Raw genomic sequence first — 25,967 nt, forward strand, 5'->3', positions numbered from 1 at the left:
TATGCAGATCCCATAAGCATGTATATAATCATCTTTATGAAGTACTCTGCCCTATTAAGCTTTCACCTGACATCCACAAGCACTGATAAACACAAATGTATTCAACCCCGGACATCTATACACATATACCAACACACACATATTGCAGTAAAACATTATCGACCTTTCACCCTACTTGTCTGCTGAGGTATATTTACAAATTGCTGCAATTCACTGTATTGCAGGTTGCATGATTTTAACCTCTGTTATTGTTTCTTAGCTGCCGCCACATACAAAACCACATCCTGCACATACTCACGTACATTAATAAATGGCTGGTCTGCTTTATCTCTCATTAGAGAGTGAAACACACAGCCAGCTTACCAGCAACAGGCTAATGACAGAGACCAGACCAACATGGCTCATTTCAGTCTCGCAGTCAAAAAAGCCATTCTTGGCACGGCTGCTATTATTAGCCCTTACAAAAATGTCCCATGGCAACCATAGCTTCCATCAAAATATCACAGAGTCCAACCAAAATACCATACGATTAGTGGAAAAACTGTGAAACTTGGCCACCACTGTCATTACAAAAGAAATGAAAAAATAATGACAGAAACATGCAGAAAGATTCCTGTACTGCTTTAAGGATAGCGGTTGACCGATTTGAGGTTTTCAATATTCAATATATACAGTATGCGTTATAGGTTAATTCATTTGAATTATACCAAGTGAAATGTATAAAAATGTGCTAATTTTAAATTTTAACATTTTATCAGAATGTTTTTCATATTATTTATATACTATTATAGTATTTCATTTTTTGATTTAGCTTTTATTTTTATAGTTTTAGTTAATAATTTTGTTGTGCTTTTGTCATTTTGTCAGTTTTTATATTTCTATTTAGCTTTATTTTATATTTTAGTATTCAACTTTAACCTAATTATTTTTAGTTGCCAAAGCAATCATTTTATTTTTTATTTAAGCTTTTTTTTTTCCAAATAAGCCATTTTTAATAGTTTTGGTTAACAATAACAACACTGAATATTACTCAAAATTTATTAAAATATCTGGAAAAAGTGCCAACGCATATGTCAACCGCCTAAGCTGGCATGTCAGATTTCTCAAAATGACCAAATATTGGCAAATTTACCAACTTATTGCCCTGTTGATATATTGACCTTTCTCTTATACAATAATTGGTAAAGCATTATGCTAGCAACACCAAGACAATGGGTTTGAACCCCAGGAAATGCACATACTGAATGCACTGAAAGTCATTTTGGATGAAAGCTTCGGCAAAATGCATAAATGTAATTTATTATAACTAAAACTATGCTACTTTGACAGAAATTATGGTTACCATGGTAATCTTTAGCAAGGAACCGTCTGGTCAACTGCGCACTACAAACACACTTGCACACTCACACAAACATAGCAGGGCTTCAAGATGGGCTCCTACTGCAATCTGCATGATTTAGCATGAAAGCTCCATCTCTGCTAATCACTTCTGACATAACAGCTAAGGAGCAGGGTGAGGGAAATGAATGGGGGAGAAAACCAGAAAAGGAAAAAAAAGGGGTGAGGTAAGAAATATGCAGAAAAAAAGAAAAATAGAACCGAAGGCAGAGCATCAAAGAGTTGGTAAATAATTAGCGGGACTAACATGGCGTTACTGGTAGCTGTGGTGGAAACGTCAGCCGACGAGATAACTCCGCACTTGGCACATTTGAGCGTCATATTGTACAGTGGCACTGTCATCTGACTGCAAAGTCAAATCAACACACTGAAATACACATGTACGCTGATATATAACCACACACGCTCTCGCACACATACACACAGAGACACATACACCTATATACATGTAGATACACAGACCTAGCGGCCACAGAATCCCCTTCCAGCTCTCACTCAGGGCAGATCTCTGTCAAGGCTTTGGGAAGAGTGCAGGAATGATGGAAAAGATGCTGTCACGATAGTTTTATTTCTAAATAGGCCTGATTGAACATGTGGGACAAAGAGCTAGCGAGTAAAAAAAAAAAAGAATCAACTCTATATGTCGTGCATGTATGTATGGATTACCATCATTTATTTCCACTGACAGTCTACGTAAAATACTACATGATAGGATTTTGATTCTGTCATATCAATGACATCAAAATCTTCTTTTGTATTAGTATGCCATATGGAATTTGCTTGATTTAGGCTGCGAGCAGTTTATCCGTCCCACTCTGCATCTGTCTTTGGGCCCTGGAGAGAGACATGGGAACTCGAAAAAGCTGGCTGAAAAACATACACACAAACATTCATGCGTGTTGACAGCCGGAGATCGTGCATTCACAGACTCGAGCTAAATAACGGTCATTTTAGGAGACACATTAAAGTCATCCACAGCCATAACTGCCAATATCCTGCAAGCACGAACTCTGCATATATCTATGCGTGGCTTGTTTTTTTGTATTATTAAATAAACTGCAGTATATAATATTTCAGTCTGTAATGTCTAAAGACTATTTACTTTTATCCTAAAATGTGCTTTTATAGAGAAGCTCAAATGCATTTTAATATCTGCAGACAGCTTATGAAATGTGAAAAATATAACACTATATGCATTTCCTTTTTTAGTTTAAATAAAAAAATAAAAAAAGAGGCTGCATTAATTATTTAACATTGTCCAAAAATACACTACTGTTCAAAATTTTGGGGTCTGAAACAATTTTTGTTTTTTAATGTTTTTGAAAGAAATCTCTTATGCTCACCAAGGCTGCATTTATTTGATTAAAAATACAGTAAAACAGTAATATTGTGAAATATTATTATTATAATATATTTTAAACTAATTTATCCTGTGATGGCAAAGCTGAATTTTCAGCAGCCATTGAACATGAACATTTCTTATCACATGAACATTTCTTATTATTGTCATTATTATTGTTTTTTTCAGGATTCTTTGATGAATAGAAAGTTCAAAAGAACAGAAATAGAAACAAATAGAAATATTTTGTAATATTAAAAATGTCTTTACTGTCACTTTTGATCAATATAATGCTTCTTTGCTAAATACAAGTATTCATTTCTTATATATATATATATATATATATATTTTATTTATTTATTTTTTTTTTACATGACTGACTCCAAACTTTTGAATGGTAGTGTATGTAATGCAACTGTTGCACACAAAATGTCCACCTGCAAAAAATAAAAAAATAAAAATAAAGCCATCAGTTTGGCATGGCTGCCCAAAACGGATAGGAAGTTCATTCTGCTACTGGCAGACCTGTAGATTAAACCCTGCATAATACTACAAATTCAATTCCAAGCAAAAGGCCAATGCGACCAATAAAACCTCACTAGAGGCAGTGATATTAAAAAGCAATCAGAATTTTTTTTTTTAAATATAAGACCATCTTTCTAGTCCTCGTGAAAGAACTTCAAAGACCGAGCTGATATGATCCTATACCAAAAATTAAAATGGTCTCATTTATTTTACCCTCCATTTTTGAAACAGTTCATCTTTTGTTTTGTCTTGCCGCAGGTAGTAAACGAATGTGAAAGCTCTTGATTTAGACCACAGCAATTTATCAAAATAAACTTTGTTATTCTAAAATTGAAGAAAATGTCAGAATTTACAGGTGTACAGAAACTACGCAAAGTGCTGCTGCTGCACTACACATAATTAACAGCACTGCCAATTAATTAGGCTAATGAAAACTGTTTTGTTTAAGAAGAAGGGTGAGGGAGGGAGGAAAAAGTGATACAAATCCTCCCTCTAAATCTAATTCACCCTTCCCATCTATCAGCACCCAACGACGGCAGCCAGCCTTGAGTTAATCTGTTTCTGCAGAGAATGTAATGCGGCTGGAAAATACTCAAGCAAACATGTTGATAAGAGTTTTGGAATTGCAAAAATATTTCCCATTATTACATAGACACAAACAAAACTCTGACTTTCCAAAAAATCCAATCCAATCCAAAATGTCCAACAACAAAATCCACATACTTACTCATACAAGCGTACTTTCGCACACTCCCAAACATACGCACACACAAACTAATTTATGGATCCAAACAAGAATCAGAAAACTGAATATACAGCTATTCTAAATCTAAATTTATAATCTAAAGCACATTTATTCTAACCAGCATGCTTCCATCAGAAAGTTGACAGGGTTGAGTTCTAAAAGATTAAGTTGGGCATCAGGCAAATTTAAGCGCTAACATTGTAGCTGCTAAATTGTGGGAGAGGCTAAATTAGAGAATGGGCGGACCTGCATCTCAGCCAATCAGTGGCGGGCGGGTGGGTGGGGCAGAGAGGAGAGCCCTGAGTGTGAGCGAGGGGATGCTGTGGTAACTCTGATACAATGTCTCAAACAGCACAAAAACAAACACAATCGAGCAGAAAGATCATAGCAGAGGCAAACACAATGTTGTTGAAATGAAATAATCATAATAATAATCTAAAAACACAAAGGAAAGAGAAGGACAAGGGAAAGAAAACACTTGGATGCAAAAATGATGCCAGTAAGGGCACACGTCAGCCTGCAGGCAGTGGAGCACAGCCCAGAAAAGGAAACACAGACAGTCAATCATGAGTCATAACATGAGTAATATTCGTCTTCTTGGTAATAAATCTCAGGCCACATTTCTGCTGTAAAGCCTGATTGGTAGAAGGCATGTGAATCTTGGAAGATTAACAAATCCAGTGTGTAATTGATGGTCAATGGCACAGAGATGGACAGCGTACGATTGAGAAACCCTTTATAATTAGGTCTATAATAACAATTCTCAGTTCATACTTCAGCTTCAATGACATTTAACTCACACGACTGAAAAATTGTCAAAATCAATGGATATAAAATGAGAAATTCGCTCAGCTTGAGTGTTATTGATCAGACGCATGAAGCTGACGCCTTATGTGAGATTTCCTTTGCCGGCTCCTTTGCGACTGCCCCTCAAATAAACATTTCACACACAGAAACATGACTTGGAATCAAGATGCACAGCAACACCTAAAAATCAAGAGAAGCTGGAGAAATGATTAAGCGACACATGGCAAATCACCAACGGAGATGTAAAAGAAATGCAATGAGTGAGCAAAGATGTCATCTTGCTTTTGACGGGACCAATAACCAGTCCTTATCAATCTCATCCCCTCCCTTCGAAAGGAAAAAAATGACTTTTTTTTTTTTCTTCTTTCAAGCGTAAACATTTAAAATTTGTTTGCTAATTTATGAGTAAAACAAGAGAAAACTATTTGGCAATTCAAGATATTTTCTCGGAACACAATCATATTTACTCCTCAAGTAAATCTATTCCATTTTAAAGATGTTTAGATATCTTTTTTAGTGGAAAACGAGACAAAATCATTTGATTTGATGGTAAATTTGATAATAAATGTGATTTTTTTCATGCTAATTTATGTTCTGCTGAAGAAGGGAGAGATGTTATGAAAGGTCTGGCCAATGAATGTCTTTCCCAGAGCTGGTTAGAGGTCAGCCAATGAGATGAATGAATGCTGTGAGGCATACCCGGCCCTCTCCTTGAGTTTCATATCAGTTATGCCATCTTTGGACACCAGTTTGTTAAAAACCAGAATCCCGATAACCATGTTAACCTGGTGAAGAGAGAGGAAAGAGGTGAACACACATGTGCATATCAAAATACAGCCTCACAATAGAAACACGGTACTAGTGACTTCTCCTGTGTGCTACAAAGTGGCTGTTTTTTGTCTTGTTTAGGAGGATTCTGTAAAGCCTTGTTCAACTTGTGATTTTGTTGTATTTTAATAAGAAAATCTTAGATTTTAGAATAAGTAATGTATTAACGGTGCTGTAAATTTGCCTTTAATTTATGACTTTTGCACTGTATCACATATACTAGTTTGCCTACTGCTAACATGTGTTCAAACAAACCCAATGAAGTCAATAAATATATTTTTATGCCAATAAAAATATATGAACATGTTGTTGTTCAAGCTACTTCTGATAATACCAATATTTTAGCAGTCAATTTCCAATTTTATGATTTTGGATATCGATATTTGATACCTCAGCAAATACTGATATGCTACTAAGTTTACACCTTAATTTTTAAATTGTAAAATAATTTTAAAAATGTACAGAATCCTCTGAAACAAGGTTGAAAAACAGCTACTGAGAGATGCTTTGGTTCTAAACAGAAAAATTGCACTAGAATGACATTTTCTTATGAGAATGTGTAGAAAATTTCACTCTCAACGATTATCTCAGTGTCTGACCAAATAACATCTGTCATTTAATAATAAAAGAGATACTGCTGTAATCCATGTTAATATAGTGTAAACCCAAATCAGGTTTAATTAATCTGCAGTGAAGTAATGACCTGACTATTATGATCACACTTAGCATATGATGTGTTTAAACAGATCCACTAAAAAACGTGTTTGCTGGATATTATGTTGTGGAGTTATGAGGGTAAAATCTGGAATTGTCAACATTCTCATTCACTAAAGCTGGAAATGCGGGACAGAAGATTTCTGTGAATAAATCAAACAGAGAGAGAAATTGTACCAAGACAACAGCAGCAGCTGGTCCCACAAATGCGTACAACAGTCCACCTTCCAGAGACAGCCAGCAACTAACACAAAACACAAAAGCAGAAAAGAAAGAGTAAGAATGAGAAAGATGGAAGAAAGAAAAGGATAAAGAGACCAAAAGGAAAAGAGAAATCAGTGACGGGGTTGTCAGATATAATTAGTTTTTTATAACATTTTGAAGTGTCTACTTGAAGGATGCAAGGCAGGGATGGACTGGCCATATAGGGAGCACTAGGACTATCAGAAATATATGATTGTTCAAACTTCATCATGATCATACTTACTAGTTAACAGTGCCATATCCCTTTGCCTTGGTGAATCCAACAGAAATTGCTACAACGAGAGCAGGTAAACCTATAATAAAGGAACAGAAATTAGTGGAGAGCTATCGAGTACTTGACATATATCATGAACGTGAACTTTTTTTATTCAACATCAAGATATTGATTACATTCAGTTAAACTTCATCTAAGAATTTAGATCAATTATAGCATGTGGTACCACACAATGCTGCTAAAACCAACTGAAATGTTATATCAACTCCCCAATTGGGTCATTATTTGCAGAGGAGACAGATTATAATTGAAGATACATTTAGGGCCTATTTACACCTGGCCACTTCATCTGTTTTCTCTGATTGAATAGCTATATGATCGTGAAAAGACCAGGTGTAAACGCCTTCTGAAACGCTTATGAGACAGATTTAAATCCAGTCACCTCAAACCACTTCAGAAGGTGATTTGAGATGCATTCCAGACGAAAATGGACAAGTGTAAATGCATTGAGTTGTGGAAACCACGTATGTAAATTTTACTTTCCAAAGTACCATTTACAATTTCCCAAAATGGTAAAAAAATAAACATGTGAGAGCGTGTTATACCGGCTCCCATTAGCCAGATATGACAGCGCTACTCCAACACGCATCGCCACAGATTTGGCCTGCAGCTGAGTAGCTCAGTATCTCTTCAGCAAGCCGACGCTCAAACTGCCGCAAATGAAACTGAAAGTTCGGCGTCGCATTATGAAGCTTGACAGAAAATAAAAAGTAGGGAGGCTAAATTATCTCACCAGTACTTGATGCCGCTCTCTCTCCTATTGCAGTCTTTGATATTGAAATTAGCTGATGATAAATAAAATGCAGCTCATATCGGTTGCTTTCATTGACGTGAACTCCGCTGAATTTGCTTATAGCGAATATCGGATTTATATTCGTTTTGCGGAGACACATTTATGTGGCCAAGTGTAAATGGAACAGTTTTAACAGTTCGAATAGCTATCCAATCAGTAAAAACGCATGAAGTGAGCAGTTGTAAATATGCCCATAAAGATGGATAGGAAGTCAAAGAGGCAAGCCTCACCCCAACCAAGGCAGAGGAAACGTTTGCGTATGATGCGGTTTCTAAGACGGCCAGTCACAGCCATGTAAGACTGCCACGCCTCCGTGAGAACCCAACAGAAAGAGGACAGGAAGAAGAAGTGCAGAAATGCAGCCACAAGAGTACAAACAACCTGAGAGCAAGAAAATAGAGAAAGAAAGAGAGCCCATCCATCAAAGATAAGGATGGTTATGTAAAAAGGAGATAAACAGAAAGATTAAGAAGCATATTTTGTTGTAGATAAAGGATTTTATCAGTTTATTTGTGTTTGTTTGGCCATACCTTGTTCCGTGTCTGGGTCTGTCCAATAAGTATGAGAGCATTGGAGGAGATGATGGACAGACAAAAGTTGATGAGGATGACAGAGCGTTCTGAGCGGATATACCTGAGGAAAACAAACAGAAACACTGAGCCAATACATCTGAATGACATCTATTGCTCACAATCATTCACTCACAATGCTTTCAATAGATCGGCACATCAATGGAACATGAACTAATGTATAATTGCTAGTGGTGACCAAGATGTGACACTGTGAACGTCTCTGTACAGACTACTGAAGCACAAGATGCTCTTTGGATTATTCTCAAATCAGACTTGATAACATGATCATCAGGTTGCAGACAAACTTTTGGAGTTGATGCAGCTCAAGAGTAGCTGTATTTAAAGCTAAAAGCTGTGAAATTCATTTAGATTTTTATTTTTCAAACTTTTAATTATTTCAAATATAATTTGTATGACAAAAATTTGGTTTTGTAAATGCAAAACATCAGTATTTTGGATGCCTCTGTGTATACACTACAGTTCAAAAGTGCTTTTTATGTTTTTGAAAGAAGTCTATTATGCTCACTATGGCTGCAATATTAGGAAATATTATTACAATTTAAAATAAAATAGTTTTCTATTTTAATATATTTTAAAATGTAATTTATTCCTGTGATGGCATAGCTAAATATTCCGCAATAAGCACATGATCCTTCAGAAATCATTCTAATATTCAGATTTTCTGCTCAAGAAAATGTCTTATCATTATCAATGTTGAAAACATTGAAGCATTGATAACAAATGTTGTGTTGCTTAATATTTTTGTGGAAACCATGATACATTTCTTTCAAGATTCTGTAATGTTCAAGAAAACAGCATTTATTTGATTTTTTAACAAATGTAAAAGTCTCTTTACTGCCACTTTTAATCAATTTAACGTATTCCTGCTAAATAAAAGTATTATTTAAAAAAAAAAAAAAATCTTATTGACCCCACATTCACATTATTTACTCAAAATTCATTTAGAAATAATACAAATCATGAAATGACCGTGGACAAGGCTGTTAATAGCTTTTGGAACTGGCATTAAACAGACTGACCACTGATCAAGCACATCAGTCTATCACCACTAATTACCACACTGAATCATAAATAACAACCCGACTTGTTTAGAAATACATGTCAAATAATTGATTTGAATCTCAAACTCCAAAACATCCCAAAGCTCTTTATACAAAAATGCGTCGCTGTCCATGGTGCTGAAACCCCTGTGGCTTCCCATTAATATCTATGAGTTTCTTTTACTGGTGAACAGCCAAATTGTGTTTTAGCAGTAGAAGATCTTGCTTACCTCCAAACAGACACATAGATGATGATGAGGAGAAGCAGGGTAAGGGACGACACCCCGCAGCCCACGATCAGAGTCACAGATGGAAGCTGGGACTTATCCATGTTCTGTCAACACAAGAAAATAGACTCAGTTAGTGATCACAGATGATAACGGTGCATCAGGCTAGCCGCCTGCCGTCCTCCATGCAATTCTGTGCTGAAGAGAGCTGGGGAGAGTGGGCTGCTGTCCGTGTGGCTCCGGCTAAGGAACAAGGTGAGATGAAGGTCACTCGGCAAAGGGCTGATACTGAGGACTGAGATATCCAGAGGGCACAGCAGAGAGCTATAGTAAAGCAACCTATGACTGGCTCTAATGCCATAAAGACCACCGGAAAAGCTAAATGCTTGATGCTGTGAATTACTCATACAGAGATTATGAACCAAAAGCTTTAAATATATCACATTTGCAGGCTTGCGCAACCATTGTCTTGGTTGCCATGGTGATGTGGTGGAGAAACAGCGGCCACTGCAGTGGTGTACGCAGCATTAACTGTACCATAGGTGTGAGTAGTGCGTGCCTGTGTGCTAGTGAATATCTGCATTCCAAGTCTTAAGCCATTATAATGCATGTCTATAAATACTTGCCTTTCAACATTTTAAATACATTTATGTGGTACTGTGGAGTTAAGGATGTCCACGGGTCCTACGCATTCTCAGAGGTGTGGACCTCTCACCTTAACTCAAAAACACACAGACTTACACTTACACACAAAGATAATTGGTTGAGTTTATAGCCTGTCTTGTCTCCAGGTTTAATGTGCGCACAGGGCCAAGTTAATTAAATCCCTCTGATTAATCTGCACTGCAGTGAGGTCCCCACTGACAATCAAGAAAGAAATGCACCCTCTGAGACTAAGTTTGTCTTCCCCTAGCCAATCAAACACCTGACTAAGCCTAAGCTGTGGAAGACAGGCTAGTACTCAGAGGAATGTGTATTGAACCAAGGGAATTATTTAGTCCATCAGTGCAGACAGAGACCCATAGTAAGCTGGGAACTGAAACTCTAGTGCATCAAGTCCCGTCAATTCTGAAATGTTTGAAGGTTACTTGCGAGACAGCAAGCAAAAGGAGGCTTGGGAAAGTTGTACTGAAGTCAGTTCTGCAATGATAGCAAAGCACATATACTACATCATTTGCACACAATTTGTTCAGTTTTGTAATAATTTAGGCCATTTGTAATTATTATATGCTGCCATAGGTGTCAGGACAATAAGAGGACATTTGCCAACATTTAAAATAGAGACTGATCAATATTGCTTCTTTGATGACCAGTACAGATTATTATTATGTTTAAAGGAGACCTATGATGCCCACTTTACAAGATTTAATAAAAGTCTCTGGTGTCCTCAGAATGTGTCTGTGAAGTTTCAGCTATTATTCATTTATTATTGCTTGTCAAATTTGCCCCTATTTGGGGAGCAAAAACAAGCCATTTTTGTGTGTGTCCCTTTAAATGCAAATGAGCTGCTGCTCCCGGCCCGCTTTACAAAAGATGGTGAAGCTTTACAGCTCGCGCTTCATTTGCTCAACAACAACAAAGGTGGAGAATCTCACGCAGCCAAAATTACAATTGTCAGTAACAGTGTTCAGTCTTACATTGTTCAGAACGGAGTTGGACACTGATGGAGAGACTCAGGAAGAATTTACAACTTTAAGAATGCAACTGGACATTTCTGAATGGTTAGTGGATAAACTAACCTTTGTTGCATGTTCTCTTGGGGCAGGGTTTATGTACATTTTAGGGTTAGTGATGTCACTAACCCGGGAAGAAGCTCGTTGTAGTCCCTACCAGCTGTTTGTTGTAGTCCTTAAACAGAGAATTATTTAAAAGAAAATATCTCCCTTTGCACTGAACTTTGAGCTTCGTAACTCTGCAGATATTGCTTATGCTCTAACAGCAACATTACACACTAAAGTTAAAAAAGTGAAATCATAATCAACCACCCCTTTAAGGGACAGATTTACTTATAGCTTATGCCAGCACAAACCATCTTTTGGCATTAAAAAAACTGCTGTCAGGATTTACTAAAGACACACAGTGAAAAAAATAGCGCTGAAAAGGTGTGGATATAGTTGTTTTTGCGGCTGACCTTATTGCATATGCATTTGTAGGAGTTTCCCTTTCAGACGCAAAATTTATAGGAGGATTTAAATGAATCATGCAAGGTGATTTACTAAGGTTTGCACTGGTCAATTTACTGGTATTTGCGCCATTATTTACCACCCCAAAAAAGCATGTCTTAAATCAGATGCTACTTTGCACTGCTCTTGGTAGATTGCGTTGTGTTATTTAATTTGTGTCAGCAGATCAAACGCAGAACTTTCCACTCCCATTTGCGCTTTTATGGGATTGTGCTTTCACACTAATTTGCCCTGTTTAGTAAATCTGGCCCTAAGTGTCTAATAACCAATATTTAGAACCATATTTATTTCAGATTTTGAAGCAATAATCACTAAATGATACAATGAAAACATAATATGCGGGATAAACAAACCTTCATGATAATGGATCATAAAATGTATACCTTGAATGCAATGTTAGTTCCTTTGGATAAAAGCGCCAAATGCAAAAATGTAAATAAATAAATATAGGCCTAACTGTTAAGCCACAATAAACTTGAAAATGAGTGGGTGTTATTTAAAAAGCTATTATCTAAACAATACATAAGTTACTTTACCTTTGAATACTGTTGTTAAAATATAGACATTGGTTAAACCATAAAACTTGCCAAACTGTATGCAAATGCAGTAAGACTGCGCACACTTTTGTTTAAAGAACATAAAAAATTGACTTGCAAAGGCAATACTGATTCTTGTGCAAGAGACGAGCAAAAAGACAATGGCCTACCTCAGAAGAATGTACTAACATGAAATACCTCAACACAGCGTGCGGTTTCTTGTTCTCGCCATCTTCACTGACCCATATTTGGGAATGATGTATTCAGAGCTTCATCCAAGTACAACTGCAGTGTAACTGTGCATTTCTACAAGCTTTAGCTCATAAATATTCAGTCTGGGCAAAACCACCGCGATTTTCTCACATCAAACTGCTTATAAAGCATAAGACAATCTGACCCATGTAAACCAGAGCCTGGCTCAAAGCTGGAAACATCTGTAGAAAGACTGGGGTGTGATTAAAATAGCTGCAGTGTACTATCTCCCTTTATTTTTTTTTCTCTCTTTTCATGAGCACTGCAGCTGACTGTACATTCAGACTCAGAATGTGGGAGGGAACGAGAGGAAGAGAAGTGTTTCTCTGGCTCTTTATCATTCTGAAGCTGTAGGACGCTAGTTGCCAGCGGAGGGGCCGTTGGATGGGCCATTTTGAGGTGGCAAGTGGAGCTGCAGGAATAATTAGCAGCATAGCAGTGGGGGTCTGGAGCGAGAAGGCTAGAGAAAGAGAGAGACAGACAGGGAGTGGAGCCAAGGGGAGGAGCGGTCCTCCCTTCTGTTGGCACACGGCAACACAAATGAAATCCCCACAATATGCTTCCCATGAGGCATGGAATGAGCGAACTGCGACACTCCCTTAGTCTACGTCCTTATGACCAGGTAGAGTGGGACACGGAGCCATCATAAGGCGAGCGATTAGCATACCGCTATGGCTCTCTGGTTCACTGTGAAGAAACATGCAAATCATGAGTCTTTACACATACACATCCATGAAGGCTAATAGCAGCACATAAATGCACACAGAAGCCCTCTAAATTACAGAAACAAATGTGTATAATGTAAACTGGCTGCAAGAAGGAGCAATATATCAATATGGTCACCGTGATTTTGCCAAGTAATATTTTGTAGATCCTGGAACAATATTCCTGTCTGAAAATTTAGTCCTAACAATTTCCCTAAACTTAACCCAAACTTTACCCATAACTTATCCCTAAAGTCAGAGGGAAAAGATAGGTGAGTAACACTGACGTAGAAGCACCTAACCCTGGTTGTAAGCCTAAACTCGATATAAACTGTAAACTTCTAAAGCCCATATTTCCAATTGATTGCCAAAGCAAAGTATCACAATACATTTTTTTACCTTATATGTCCTCTTTCACTTGGAAACACTTAACATTAAAGGGTTAGTTTACCCAAAATTTCAATTTCATTTCAAACCCGTAAGACCTTCGTTCATCTTCGGAAGACAAATTAATATATTTATGATGAAATCCGAGGATTTCTGAACCACACATAGGCAGCAACATCATTGCACCTTTTGAGGTCCAGAAAGGTAGTAAACACATCGTTAAAATAGTCCACGTGACTGCAGTGGTTCAACCTTAATGTTATGAAGCGACGAGAATACTTTTTGTGCGCAAAAACAAAACAACAACGATTTTATTCTCTCCCCCGTCAGTCTCCTACGCTGTTGACGCAGTGAACGCAGTGCAGCGCTTCCGTGTTCTACGTCAGAATGCTGGCTCCTGCGTCAACATCACACGCATGCGTCGTGGTGCTCACGTGTACAGCGTCGGCCAATACTGAGCCGGCATTCGTACGTAAATACGGAAGCGCTGCACTGCATTCACTGCGTCAACAGCGTAGGAAACTGACAGGGGAGAGAAGAAATTGTTGAATAAAGTCATTATTTTCGTTTTGTTTTTGCACACAAAAAGTATTCTCGTCACTTCATAACATTAATGTTGAACCACTTTAGTCACGTGGACTATTTTAACAATGTCTTTACTACCTTTCTGGACCTCAAAATGTGCAATGAAGTTGCTGCCTATGTGTAGTTCAGAAACCTTCGGATTTCATCAAAAATATCTTAATTTGTGTTCCAAAGATGAAGGTCTTACAGGTTTGGGATGACATGAGGGTGAGTAATTAATGACAGAAATTTCATTTTTGGGTGAACTAACCCAAAAAATTTATGGATTTTTGCACCCCATATTGCAACTTTATGCACCATAGCCTGTGTGTAATGCTGAGATCATAATTCTGTTTTGTTATGATGTCCCTTTTTCGCTTGGTTTCCCAAATCAAAACAGTGTCACAACAGTGACTTCTGTTCTTGTAGCAGCCAATCTGAAACATCTTGGCAGAGCAAATGAGAGAAGACGTGGCCATTGTTTTGGCCAGTAGGGTGTCAAGCTTCCTCTTCCTCTTTTTTTTTTATCTGGGCTCTCTGGCTCATATCTGGGCCAAGCTGCACAAAGAGAGTGTTATAGCGTGTTCTATAGCTTTAAGAACTTCCACTGCCCATGCTGTTTCCACGGCAACTGGTGAATAAACTGCTTCAGAGGCAGTTTCCAGTCTAATAATAACTAATCACACTGAATGAAAATTCCACACAAAGACACGGCCCTTTCCTGCATTAAACCAAACTAAATCCCATCATTTTATAGAAAGATGGCATTTTAAAGGTAGACATATTACACAAAGACAACCCTCTAAGGCCCAAATGATCCAGTGGTGTATAATTAAGACATACGTTTTTACACTCAATAAAAGGCCAACAAAAACCTTCAAATGTATCAAGCATAATGTATTTGAGGTGTCCACAACAGCATAAAATATGAATAAAAATATATATGGGGATTTGTGAGTTGGTGTGTTTTAAACAAAACGTATTTCGTTATAAATAACAGACTGTCTTCTTTAACATGTGTAGTTAGAGATCTATTTTGAACCATTATATTATTAATCACATCCATTTTCTCTGTACAAACATTTAATGTATGCAAATCCAATATGAAAGCCAGCATGTTTCATGCACTGCGTTCTGACATTAAACAAACATAGCAAAACATCATTTTTGTCATAAACATCTGTGCATACACTCAGAACACATTAAAGATGGAAACACGTCTTAGATTGTTTGCATTAAATTTGCTGTATGGCTCTGGCATGTCGTGGAGAGGAGGAGAGGGGGGAGTGAGAGAGAGAGATCTGTTGATACATAATGACAATGACGCCTATGACCAAAAAAGCGCTACATTAAAACCACACAATATCACACAAACGCGTCTTTTTACGTTCTTGGTCATTAAAGGAAACAAAAGAAATGGCTCGACTTACCACATCGGGATTGAGGCGTGCTAAAATGGCGAAGGTGGAGAGTCTGTCACACAAGCATTTGGTTGTGCTGGAGTCGACGGGCACGGCTCTACAGCCTCGCGCAGACCAGGAGCCCAGCAACGACGAGCTGCGGAGCGGAGACAGACAAGAGCGCGGAATGAGATCAAATCCCTGCGCGATAAAACAGCTATTTTCCCTAATCCAGCAGAGCTCGCCGTAAGAGAGCCGGAGCGCGAGAAAAGACAGTGAAAAGACAGATGAATGGACGATGTGATGCAGCGCACACCTCTGCTTTCTGCATGGCCAGGTTAGCTGATGCAAAAACAGCTACAAAATGTAAGAAATAAAATAAATAAAATAAAATGCTGAAATAAAATAAAATAACAAATACTGTTTAAGTAGCAAATAATAATAATAATAATAAGAATAATAATAATAATAAATGTAATACTATTGAATTATTATTATTATTATGTTACATTGAAAAGAAAGCGCATTTTTAACCCCGGGTAAGCATAATCCTGGGTTATCCCGTTTCACACTGCACACATATTATCCAGGCTAATTAATCTTGGTTAGCCAAGTTCCGGTTCACACTATATATTAATAAAAACCTTCCTATCAACTTGTTTATGAAACACTGACATTACTTGACGAGCACGCGATCTGTAAAAAATTGTAAAATGTCGGCATATGAATTCGGTGGCCGAACTGAATTTACGAAACTCTTCTTAACCTGTTAGCATCACAATTCAACGCCATATTTTAGTCAGACACTGAAACTAATAAAACGCGTAAAACTTTCTGCACGCCGTACAAAGAGCTTGCATATTTAATGAGGGAAGCGTTGACTCAGTATATTATTGGTTGTCTGTTGGTGAACAACTCACCATAGTACCGCATCGTTTACACTGTACGCTATCGTTGACACAGGAATTCGGTGTAAGTGCCTACATTTTATAATAATCATACTAATAATAATAATGTTGTTGTTGCTGCACTGGTTCTAGAGCTTGCTGCATTGCAAAACACCAAATACCTCCTAACTACACAGCATCACTTTGAAATCAAAGTTCCCAAAGGACAGTTTGGGTTAGCCTTTTCACACCGTGTTTAGCCCGCAGCAAGTCTTACAAGTGGAGTAAAGAACAGTCTCTTTTACCTGTCAAAACTTGTAAGTTTATAAAGTGTGGAGGAAAAGTGCAGCAGAGCAGAGGATGGATATTACACTGGGACATTGAGACCTGGAGCACAACATGAGGAGAAAAAAAGAAAAAAACCCAACTGAACAGTGAAAAGTGTTTTATGTTTACTATTTACTATCTACAGTTTGTTCATGTTAGATTAGCATTCCATGTCTCACATGTTCAGATACAGAATAATGAACAAACTAATTATGGTAACAATTTACAATAAGGTTCCATTTTTTAACATTAGTTACTAAATTAGCTAACCCTAACAATGAACAATAGTACTTCTAAACCATTTTTAAATCTTAGTTAACATTAATTTCAACATTTAACATGCAGTTAAAATCAAATGTTGTATCTGTTAATAATATTAAATGGACCTGAGCTAACATGAACTAACAATGGACAGTATTTTTATTAACTAACATTAACAAAGATTAATAAATACCGTATCAAATGCATTGTTCATTGTTAGTTAATGTTAACTCGCATGAACTAACTGGACCTTACTGTAAAGTGTAACCCATTTACTCAATGCAGACCAGCATGAATGTTCTTTCTAAATCACTATGTGCTTGACTGGAATAAAAAAAACTGTGAATAATATTAAAATATCACAGAATATTATAATATATGGAGTAATTAAGACATACACTAAAAATAAACGTCATCAAAAAGCTGTCTTTTCATAGGACCCAAAGGAAATTAATCCACATCATTCTATTCTTTGCAAGAAATTGAGTCAGTTTTATGCCTGCCATTAAACCTGCATCAAAGCAGATGACACTAAAAGCATAAATGTCATAAATACAACTAAAGAAACCCTTATGTTGTGGTTGGTGCCCAAAGCCACTAAATAATTAGCCTATTCCGCCACCTACACAATTTTGAATCTCATAATCTTGATGAGGAACCCTCTTGACAGCATGAATCGGCTGTGTCTGATCTGACGCTCAAATAATTGTAACAAAGACCTCATAATGACATCAATGAAAGTGATATGAAAGTCATATCAAAACATACCCACTCCATGCACTACTGATCCAAATAGCAAGCCATCAATCATGTAGTATCCTCTTCATGCAGCTGCAACGTGCAGTCAATATACTCCCTCACACACACACACACACGCTTTTCCACACAAACTCAAGGCTACCGGCACCATTCCAAACCCACTGTGCGGTAGAGCTCTGCAGTCTAGGATACCCACAATGCACTGGGGCTAGAAGAGCGTTGAGGGCCAAACAGTATAGAGCTGGAAGCACAGTGTGTTGCAGCCCCAGGGGAGGGCTCAGTGTTAACATTAGCACATAAACCTGAAACTCAATATATTATCACCCACTGCACAGACACTATGCGTGATACGATTAAGACTTTGTGTCGACCACACAAATACAAAGACAGCACAGCACGGCTGTGTAATTGGATCACCGGGCTTGCAGTCCAGCTGTAGTGTGCATGTCATGTGCAGAGAACATGCCAAGTGCAGATGCATGAGAAAAGCAAGCTTGCATCATGTAAACAATTAAAGATTTTTTTTAAATATATGAATGCATGTAAAATGCCTTAAAGTCACCATGAAATTAAAATTGGCAATTCTTTTTTTTTTTTTTTTTTTTTTTTTTAACAGAATATTGCAGTATTAACTATTTTAACTATTTTTTTTTTTTTTTTTTTTTTTTAATTCAAGTGCCCTCGTAACCTTTAATCAAAATAACTTCCTGTCCCTCTTGCAGCGACATCTCTTCTCTGATGATGTGTTTACTGGTGCGAGGGCAGGAAAAACTGTCACTCACATAAGATCGCATCAATAGCTAATCACAACAATCCAATCAATTCCCGATGGACAAAATGAAGTCCCGCCCTACATTTGTTCTTGTTTGAGAAGCTGTCTCACTTGGATATTCGCATGATAGCGAAGAAATGACTATCACAACTTCCATTTCATGCCGACTTTAAAGCTGACCTAGTATGCTTTTTTTAATTTTCAACTTTCTTTAGTGTGTAATGTTGCTGTTTGAGCATGAAAAAGCTCTGCATAGTTATAAAACACAAAGTCCACTCCAAAGGGAGTTATTCTCTATATCAGTAAGCACTGTTTCTGAATTCTCTGAAATGCCTCGAATGTAGTCTTCAGTTTTCTTCTGGGAATGTCACAGTATTCCTCATTTAAAGGATTAGTTCACTTTCAAATGAAAATTAGCCCAAGCTTTACTCACCCTCAAGCCATCCTAGGTGTATATGACTTTCTTCTTTGTGATGAAAACAATCGGAGAACTATTAATAAATATCATCACACATCTGAGCTTTATAATGGCAGTGAACAGGGGTCATGAGTATGAGCTGAAGAAAGTGCTTCCATCCATCGATGCGTTTGTGTGTAAAAAAAAAAACAAAAAACAAAAAAAAAATCCATATTTAACAAGTTTTGAAGTAAAATATCTAGCTTCCGCCAGACCGCCTTCCGTATTCAAGTTACGAAGAAAGTGTAAAACGTTACACTTTTTCCATAAGTTGAATAGGGAAGGTGTTGGACATAGAGTAAGCGTTTTGAACTGCAAGAGTTTTACACTTTCTTCGTACATTGAATACGGAAGGCGGTCTAGCGGAAGCTAGATATTTTACTTCATAACTTGTTAAATATGGATTTTTATTTTTTTTTACACAAATGCATCGATTTGGTTCAGAAGGACTTTATTAACCCCCCCCCCAGCTGTGTGGAGTACATGTTTATGATGGATGGATGTGGATGGAGGCACTTTCTTCAGCTCATACTCGTGACCCCTGTTCACTGCCATTATAAAGCTCGGATGTGTCAGGATATTTATTAATATTTCTCCGATTGTGTTCATCAGAAAGAAGAAAGTCATATACACCTAGGATGGCTTGAGGGTGAGTAAAGCTTGGGCTAATTTTCATTTGAAAGTGAACTAATACTAACTAATACAAAAAAATAAAATAAATAAGGGGGCCTGGTTGAGTTGCATTAGTAGTGTGTTAAAGCCCAAAGTATAGTTCACTTTTTACACGTATGCAAGGGTCAGCGTAGAGCGCGCATGATGTGAATTTCATCATCAGAACAGTACGCGTGTACTGTACGCGCACTGCCGGATTTTTGTAACCGTGCATACTTGTCGGTTGCGCAAGATCGCAAGATCGCACATGCGCATTTAATTTTTCTTTGCAGTAATTAGTTTATCCACAAGGTGGCATCTGTGCCCTGGGGTCGTCGATTCACAACGTAGTCAAAGAAAAACTGCATAAACAGAACAGACTGGAAAGCATGCAAGCTATGACGACAAAGGAGGCCTACATAGATGAGAGATTGTGCGAAGAGTTTAGAAAGTACCCTCTTTTGTACAACTCTAGCATGAAAGAATACAAAGATGTTTACATTGGTTGTAACTCGTGCCGAGAGATTGCTCAAAACTGTGCATGCGTCAAATGCCTATGTATGCGTAAAAGTCGCGTACAAGTCACAATGCGTACAAGTCACACTGGTTGTGATTGGTCAGCTACTTGTGGTCTGACCAATCAGAGCACATTGCGCTTTTTGGAAGGAGGGGCTTCATAGAGAAAGGAACTAAACAGAGCGTTACTGACAGACTGGGAATAGAGGTGCTGCAGCGATGTGAAATATGTGAAAAATATTGTTTTTCGAACATTCAAGCATGAAAACCTATTCTAGCAGACCCCCAAAACAAAATCAAAACTTTGTAAAAGGGCATAGTATAGCCACTTTAAGTAAATGTATGAATGAGAAGGATCATGTATGAACCAGCAAGAAAAAAATGACTGGCTCGTATCGCTAGGGTGTGATTGAAGTGCGAGTCAACAGAAAGCCCACACTCTTTAAAGCTGTTAAGTAAAAGACAGTCGGTGACAAGGACGCCTACTCGCATTCCAATTTCTCTCCCAAATATGAACTCATTAATCATAGCAGCTGTCCAAGATGGATTTTAATTTCGCTCCGAACACACACCAGCCCCGACTCCTCTGCCTCGCTCAATGCGGGCAGATTACATTTCACTGTCCTCTTCCTGTCTCTCACCCTCTCTCTTTCGCTCCCTTTATCTCACTCCTTCCTCTCTGTCACCCTTCTCCTTGTCTCTCTTCTTTTCGTCTTCTCATTTCTCTGCATTAATGTTTTTTTATTCTTTTGTTATAAGTGGTGCTTGGTGCGCTTTTTACTTTTGTAAGAAATTGAATTTGAAATTGGATTGTTTTTGTCAGCTGAAAGTTAAAATATTTTTTTCTGTAGACTTGTTATTCTTGTCCTTATGGTATGTGGACTTTCTAATGTTTTTGAAAGAAGTCTATCATGCTCACCAAGGCTGCATTTATTTGATCAAAAATACAGTAAAATTGTAAAATATTATTACAAATTTAAATAACTATTTGTGTTTTAATATATGTGATCCGTGCTGGCAAAATGAGTCGCAATGAAAAAAAATTTTTTTTTCACAATCTCTATTAAAAAACCTTTTAATAGAGAATCTGACAAAAAAATGACTGAGCTACACCCGTTTGAAATCGATAGAGTCAGCAAAGTCAATTTTGAGAAAAATGTAGTTTCCAAAACAAAATCACCTAGCAACCATACCTTAAAATTCCTGTTAATAACATCTAATTTGGCACATACCTCGTCAAAACCAAATATCTATAGGAAAATTTATATATACTCAACTTTTGTTTTTCAAAATTTTACTTCAATATTTTGAAGTACTGTAATTCTGTTTATATGTATATCGGGATCGTGCGCTGTCTGAGGCGTCTTTGTGCGCGCACTTCAGATCTGTCAGTCAGCGCGAGTAAGATAGATTTGTTTACATCAGCATGAGTTTGAAAATCACATTTCATTGGTTCAGACTCATGCCATCAAAACTTCGCTATGAATATTCACAAAGTTGGAATGCTGCGCTTTAAAACAATACCAAACTTGGACTAATGAGGAAGTTGCTGAGGGGAAGTGCGAATGGTGAAGCGAGCAGAGAAAAACTGAATTTTTCATGGACAAAGGAAAGGTACCCCTCTCAGAAAACATACAAATAAAGATAGGCCTACTTTTAGATGTTTAATTGCTATTTGAAGAATTTGGATCGCTAGATGAGGGCTTAATGAACAAATTTTTGTGAAAACCTCAAATTCGACATTTTTGACTTGTTTTGCCCGTAGCCCATGCGCATTCCGAACCATTTTGCCAGCACAGGTCACATATTGTAAAATGTAATTTTAGGTTTCAGTGTCACATGATCCTTTAGAAATCATTCTAATATTCCGATTTAGTGCTCAAGAAATATTTCTTATGATCAATGTTGAAAATGGTTGTGCTGCTTAATATTTTTGTGGAAACCATGAGATTTTTTCTTCAGGATTCTTTGATGAACAGAAAGTTCAAACAATCAGTTATTTGAACTAGATTTTTTTTGTAACAATGTAGAAGTCTTTAATGTCACTTTTTAATGTATCCTTGCTGAATAAAAAATGATTGTAAAAAAATTACTGACCCCAAGCTTTTGAATGGTAAGGTGATGCTTTTGACTTGGACCAGCAAGAAACCAAAGAACACCCTAGTAACTGCACAGCAAAGCACTAAAAACCAAATGAAGTACCTTAGCAATGGACAGCAATGCCCTTATAACCAGTAGCAGCACCACTGAGTTTTGCACTCACATTTTCCTTAGATTATTTTTTTTCAATTCTATTGTTATCTGTCTTTTTCCCCTCGAGGCAATGGCAGAAAAACTTTTTATATCTGTAACATATCTATACGTATCCATCTAAATGCAAATGTTCCACCTACACTGCATTAAGTGCTATGGGCACAGACTAGTCTTTCGCAGTTTTAACAGACAAAAGAGAGCACAAGCAGATGAATGTGTAGGGGGTGAAAGTACAAGCATGACCAGGAGGCCCACGGTTCTTTGTTAAAGTACAACATAATTCTGCTGCTCGTCTGTCTGTCTCTTTCAATAGAATCTGGCTTCAGAGACACAGTCTCAATTTTTTTGCTTGCTCTCTCTACAAAGAAAGAAGAAATGTTTCTGTTCATGTTTGCTAATGAATCCGAACTTATTCTCATGGTAATACATAATGAGTCTCCTATTTCAACTCTGCACTGTGTATTTTGAATGTGACAATAATAATTCAGATGTAAATTCAGCAGGTGAAGCACTTAGAGCGACGCTGTCATGATTTACCTGTTATGTTTCTCGACACTGGTAAAGACGAACCAATCATTTTGGTGATAACAGGCTAAGCATTCATTTATTCAGATGACTGAGATGATTATTGAGATGACAGGATGGATTTGAAAGTAAGGTGCCTATCCTTTTACCTAATGATATAAACCTTAATATTTTAAAGTGTATAAAACTTTTTGAGATCTGAATGTAGCTTATAGGAGGATTGTTTTTTTTTTTTTTTTTTTAAGAACATATAATGTGGACATCCAATTCATTTTACATCTGTGTAACTGCTATTTCTTTAACACAGTTAGGAAATACATATGATAACACTTTACAATAAGGTTCAAATTGTTAACAATAGTGAATTTTGTAAGTATAAAGAATTATTAATGAATAATACAATAATTTACAGCATTTATTAATCTAGGTTAATGTTAATGTCTACATATACTAATACGCTTTTAACATATAAAGTTATATAAATTAACATACACTACCATTCAAAAGTTTCAGGTCAGTAAGAATTTTTAAATGTTTTTTTTTTTTTTTTTAATTTCTTATTTTCACCAAGACTGCATTTATTTGATCAAAAATACAATAAAAATAGTAATATTTAAAAAAAAATTATTACAATTTAAAATAACTGTTTTCTTTTATATTTTATATGTTTTTATAAAAAATTATAAATAAACATTTCCTGTGGTAGCTGAGTTTTCAGCATCATTACTCCAGTCTTCAGTGTCACATGATCCTTCAGAAATCATTCTAATTTGCTTATTTGGTGCTCAAGAAACTTTTTTATTATTATCAATACATTTTATCCTAGATTTTTGGATGATTAAAAAGTTTAAAAGAACAACATAGAAATCTTTTATAACATTATAGATGTCTTTACTGTCACTTTTGATCAATTTAATGTGCCCTTGATGAATGAAAGTATTAATTTCTTTCATAAAAATCTTACTGACCCCAAACTTTTGAATGGTACTGTACGTTAACTAATATTTATAAATGAACATTATCCTAGATTAATAAATGCTGTAAAAAATGTTGTGCATTGTTGGTTCATGATACCTAATGCAGTAACAAACCTTTTTGCAAAGTGCTTCCAAGACTTTTTGATGCTCAAATACACAAATTGGTCTTAAATTATTCAAAAACAGTTTTTATGTATGACACTATGACACTGGCAGTCTAACACTTTTTTTGTTTATATATATATATATATATAAACTTATATAACTTATATATACATTTATATGAATGAGATGACACTACTGGTGGCCCTCAAAAGCATCTCAGTTAAATAGTCATGCAAATTTTGCTTAAAACAACACTAGCTGTTTCCTAAATAAATAAAACAACATAAATAGAAAAATAAAATGTCTACATCCACAAAAATACCTTTTGTTAACATGCTAAAACTCTTATACAACATTTACCTTGCATCTTATTTCCGTTCTTTTACAGAGAGCGCATGTGACGTCAAAGGCAGAGTGCATGTCTACTGCCAGACCCTTCTTGTCTCTTTCACTCTCTCTCCTCTTTCTAACTGCTTTTCAATGTAGCTTGCTTTGTGTCTCTCTTCTCTGCTTAAAATGGAAGTGTGATTTCCATAATTGCTGCTGATGTGTACATAGTACAGATAGAACATTGTGTGCAACAATCATCTGGTGTCAGATCAGTTAGTGATCAGTTATCTGCAGCGTTCAGAATCCCCCGTCACCAACGTTCCTTCAGTGTTTTAACATTCTTTAACAGGACGTTGTATCTAACCCTTTATCAACACACCCCTCCTCTAAAGCCATGGGAAATACACCTACTGTGTGACTGAAGATTCCTCGCAAAAGCTCAGCAGACAGCAAAAACAGATTTAAATCAATAAACGGGTTCTCACCTGTCATTCTCATCCCAGGAAATGCAGGTTTGGTTTGTGGTACCCTGTGGAGAGAGTAAGAGGGCGAGAGGCAGAGAAGGATGTCACCTTGTGATTTTGCCTTGCAAATATGTAACGGTGATTCTTCAGTTAGAGGCACCTGAAATCTTAAAATATGAAACTTCTTCAAACCATTTTTCATTTAAAAAGTTTTTACAAGTCCTGGAATAAAGATCTGATCATTGCCATCAGCTTTTAAGTGGGGTTTTTGATGCTGTGTGTGATGCTAATCACATATTAATCTTTTTTTTTTTTTTTTTTTTTTTTTTTTTTTGCCAAAAAGTTGGAGCCTTGGATTTGCTAAGTCAGTTAAGTTACAAACTTTTCTGAAAAAAAAAAAAAAAAAAGAATAGTAATGACAGCAGTATTGAGGACAGTGATTTTAACAATTTTTATTTAAAAAAAAAACAAAAAAAAACAATGTACACATAAATACAAAACTAATTAGAAATAATTAAAACATCTTAATAACAATGGAATAATATCAATAATGGAATATAATAAATTAAATTAAAATAATTAAAACATCTTAATTAAAAATAATTAAAAAATAGTAATTTTATACCAAAAAAGTAAAATTCTGGTAAATGGCTAAACACTTAGGAAAAAAATTAAATAAGCTAAAGCTATTATTAGAATGAATGTTTTTAATAAAGCATTTTAAAAATCATCCTGCAGTATGTGAATAATTATACAAGAATACATTTAAAAATGAATTCATTTTAATGTTTCAGAGTGACAGTTTTCTAGTCATAGTCTGAGTAATATTGAAAAACATATCCCATTTGTTGCAGCACATGGGTTTAAAGGGCAGGCTGACTTACATTGTAAAGGTGTGAGAACTCAATCTCCAGTGGAGTTGAGAGAGAATTGGGAGTGGGTTTGATTGTCACAGAGATCATCTTGGAGTTCAGCACTGTGCTATTTCTGTGAAAATACAGAGAAGGATGAAAGAAAACATGAGGAGGACTGCAAAAAAGCAGAGAGGGAAGAAGAGTGGAGGTCATGACTTTCAGAGAAGCTGCCACTTTCCCATGTGACACATGCGAC

At 36.5% G+C, this 25,967-nt stretch overlaps 1 protein-coding gene across 15 annotated transcripts in view; it reads right to left on the bottom strand.

The window, feature by feature from the left end:
- Positions 1 to 25,967, bottom strand: part of adgrb1a (adhesion G protein-coupled receptor B1a) — a 100,520-nt gene that overhangs the window by 10,992 nt on the left and 63,561 nt on the right. For 12 of the 15 annotated variants that reach the window (XM_051864826.1, XM_051864829.1, XM_051864828.1 and 9 more), the window contains 10 exons: positions 25,742 to 25,844; positions 24,879 to 24,922; positions 15,604 to 15,730; positions 9,551 to 9,654; positions 8,218 to 8,320; positions 7,918 to 8,068; positions 6,844 to 6,913; positions 6,534 to 6,600; positions 5,514 to 5,599; positions 1,646 to 1,744 (listed from right to left, as the gene is read on the bottom strand). In XM_051864826.1, coding sequence (XP_051720786.1) covers positions 1,646 to 1,744; positions 5,514 to 5,599; positions 6,534 to 6,600; positions 6,844 to 6,913; positions 7,918 to 8,068; positions 8,218 to 8,320; positions 9,551 to 9,654; positions 15,604 to 15,730; positions 24,879 to 24,922; positions 25,742 to 25,844 — 954 coding nt within the window. The remainder of the gene's footprint in view (positions 1 to 1,645; positions 1,745 to 5,513; positions 5,600 to 6,533; positions 6,601 to 6,843; positions 6,914 to 7,917; positions 8,069 to 8,217; positions 8,321 to 9,550; positions 9,655 to 15,603; positions 15,731 to 24,878; positions 24,923 to 25,741; positions 25,845 to 25,967) is intronic. The other 3 variants (XM_051864827.1, XM_051864825.1, XM_051864830.1) reach the window with 1 other exon arrangement.

Source organism: Ctenopharyngodon idella, chromosome 16 (assembly GCF_019924925.1).
Source record: "Ctenopharyngodon idella isolate HZGC_01 chromosome 16, HZGC01, whole genome shotgun sequence".
NCBI lineage: Eukaryota > Metazoa > Chordata > Actinopteri > Cypriniformes > Xenocyprididae > Ctenopharyngodon > Ctenopharyngodon idella.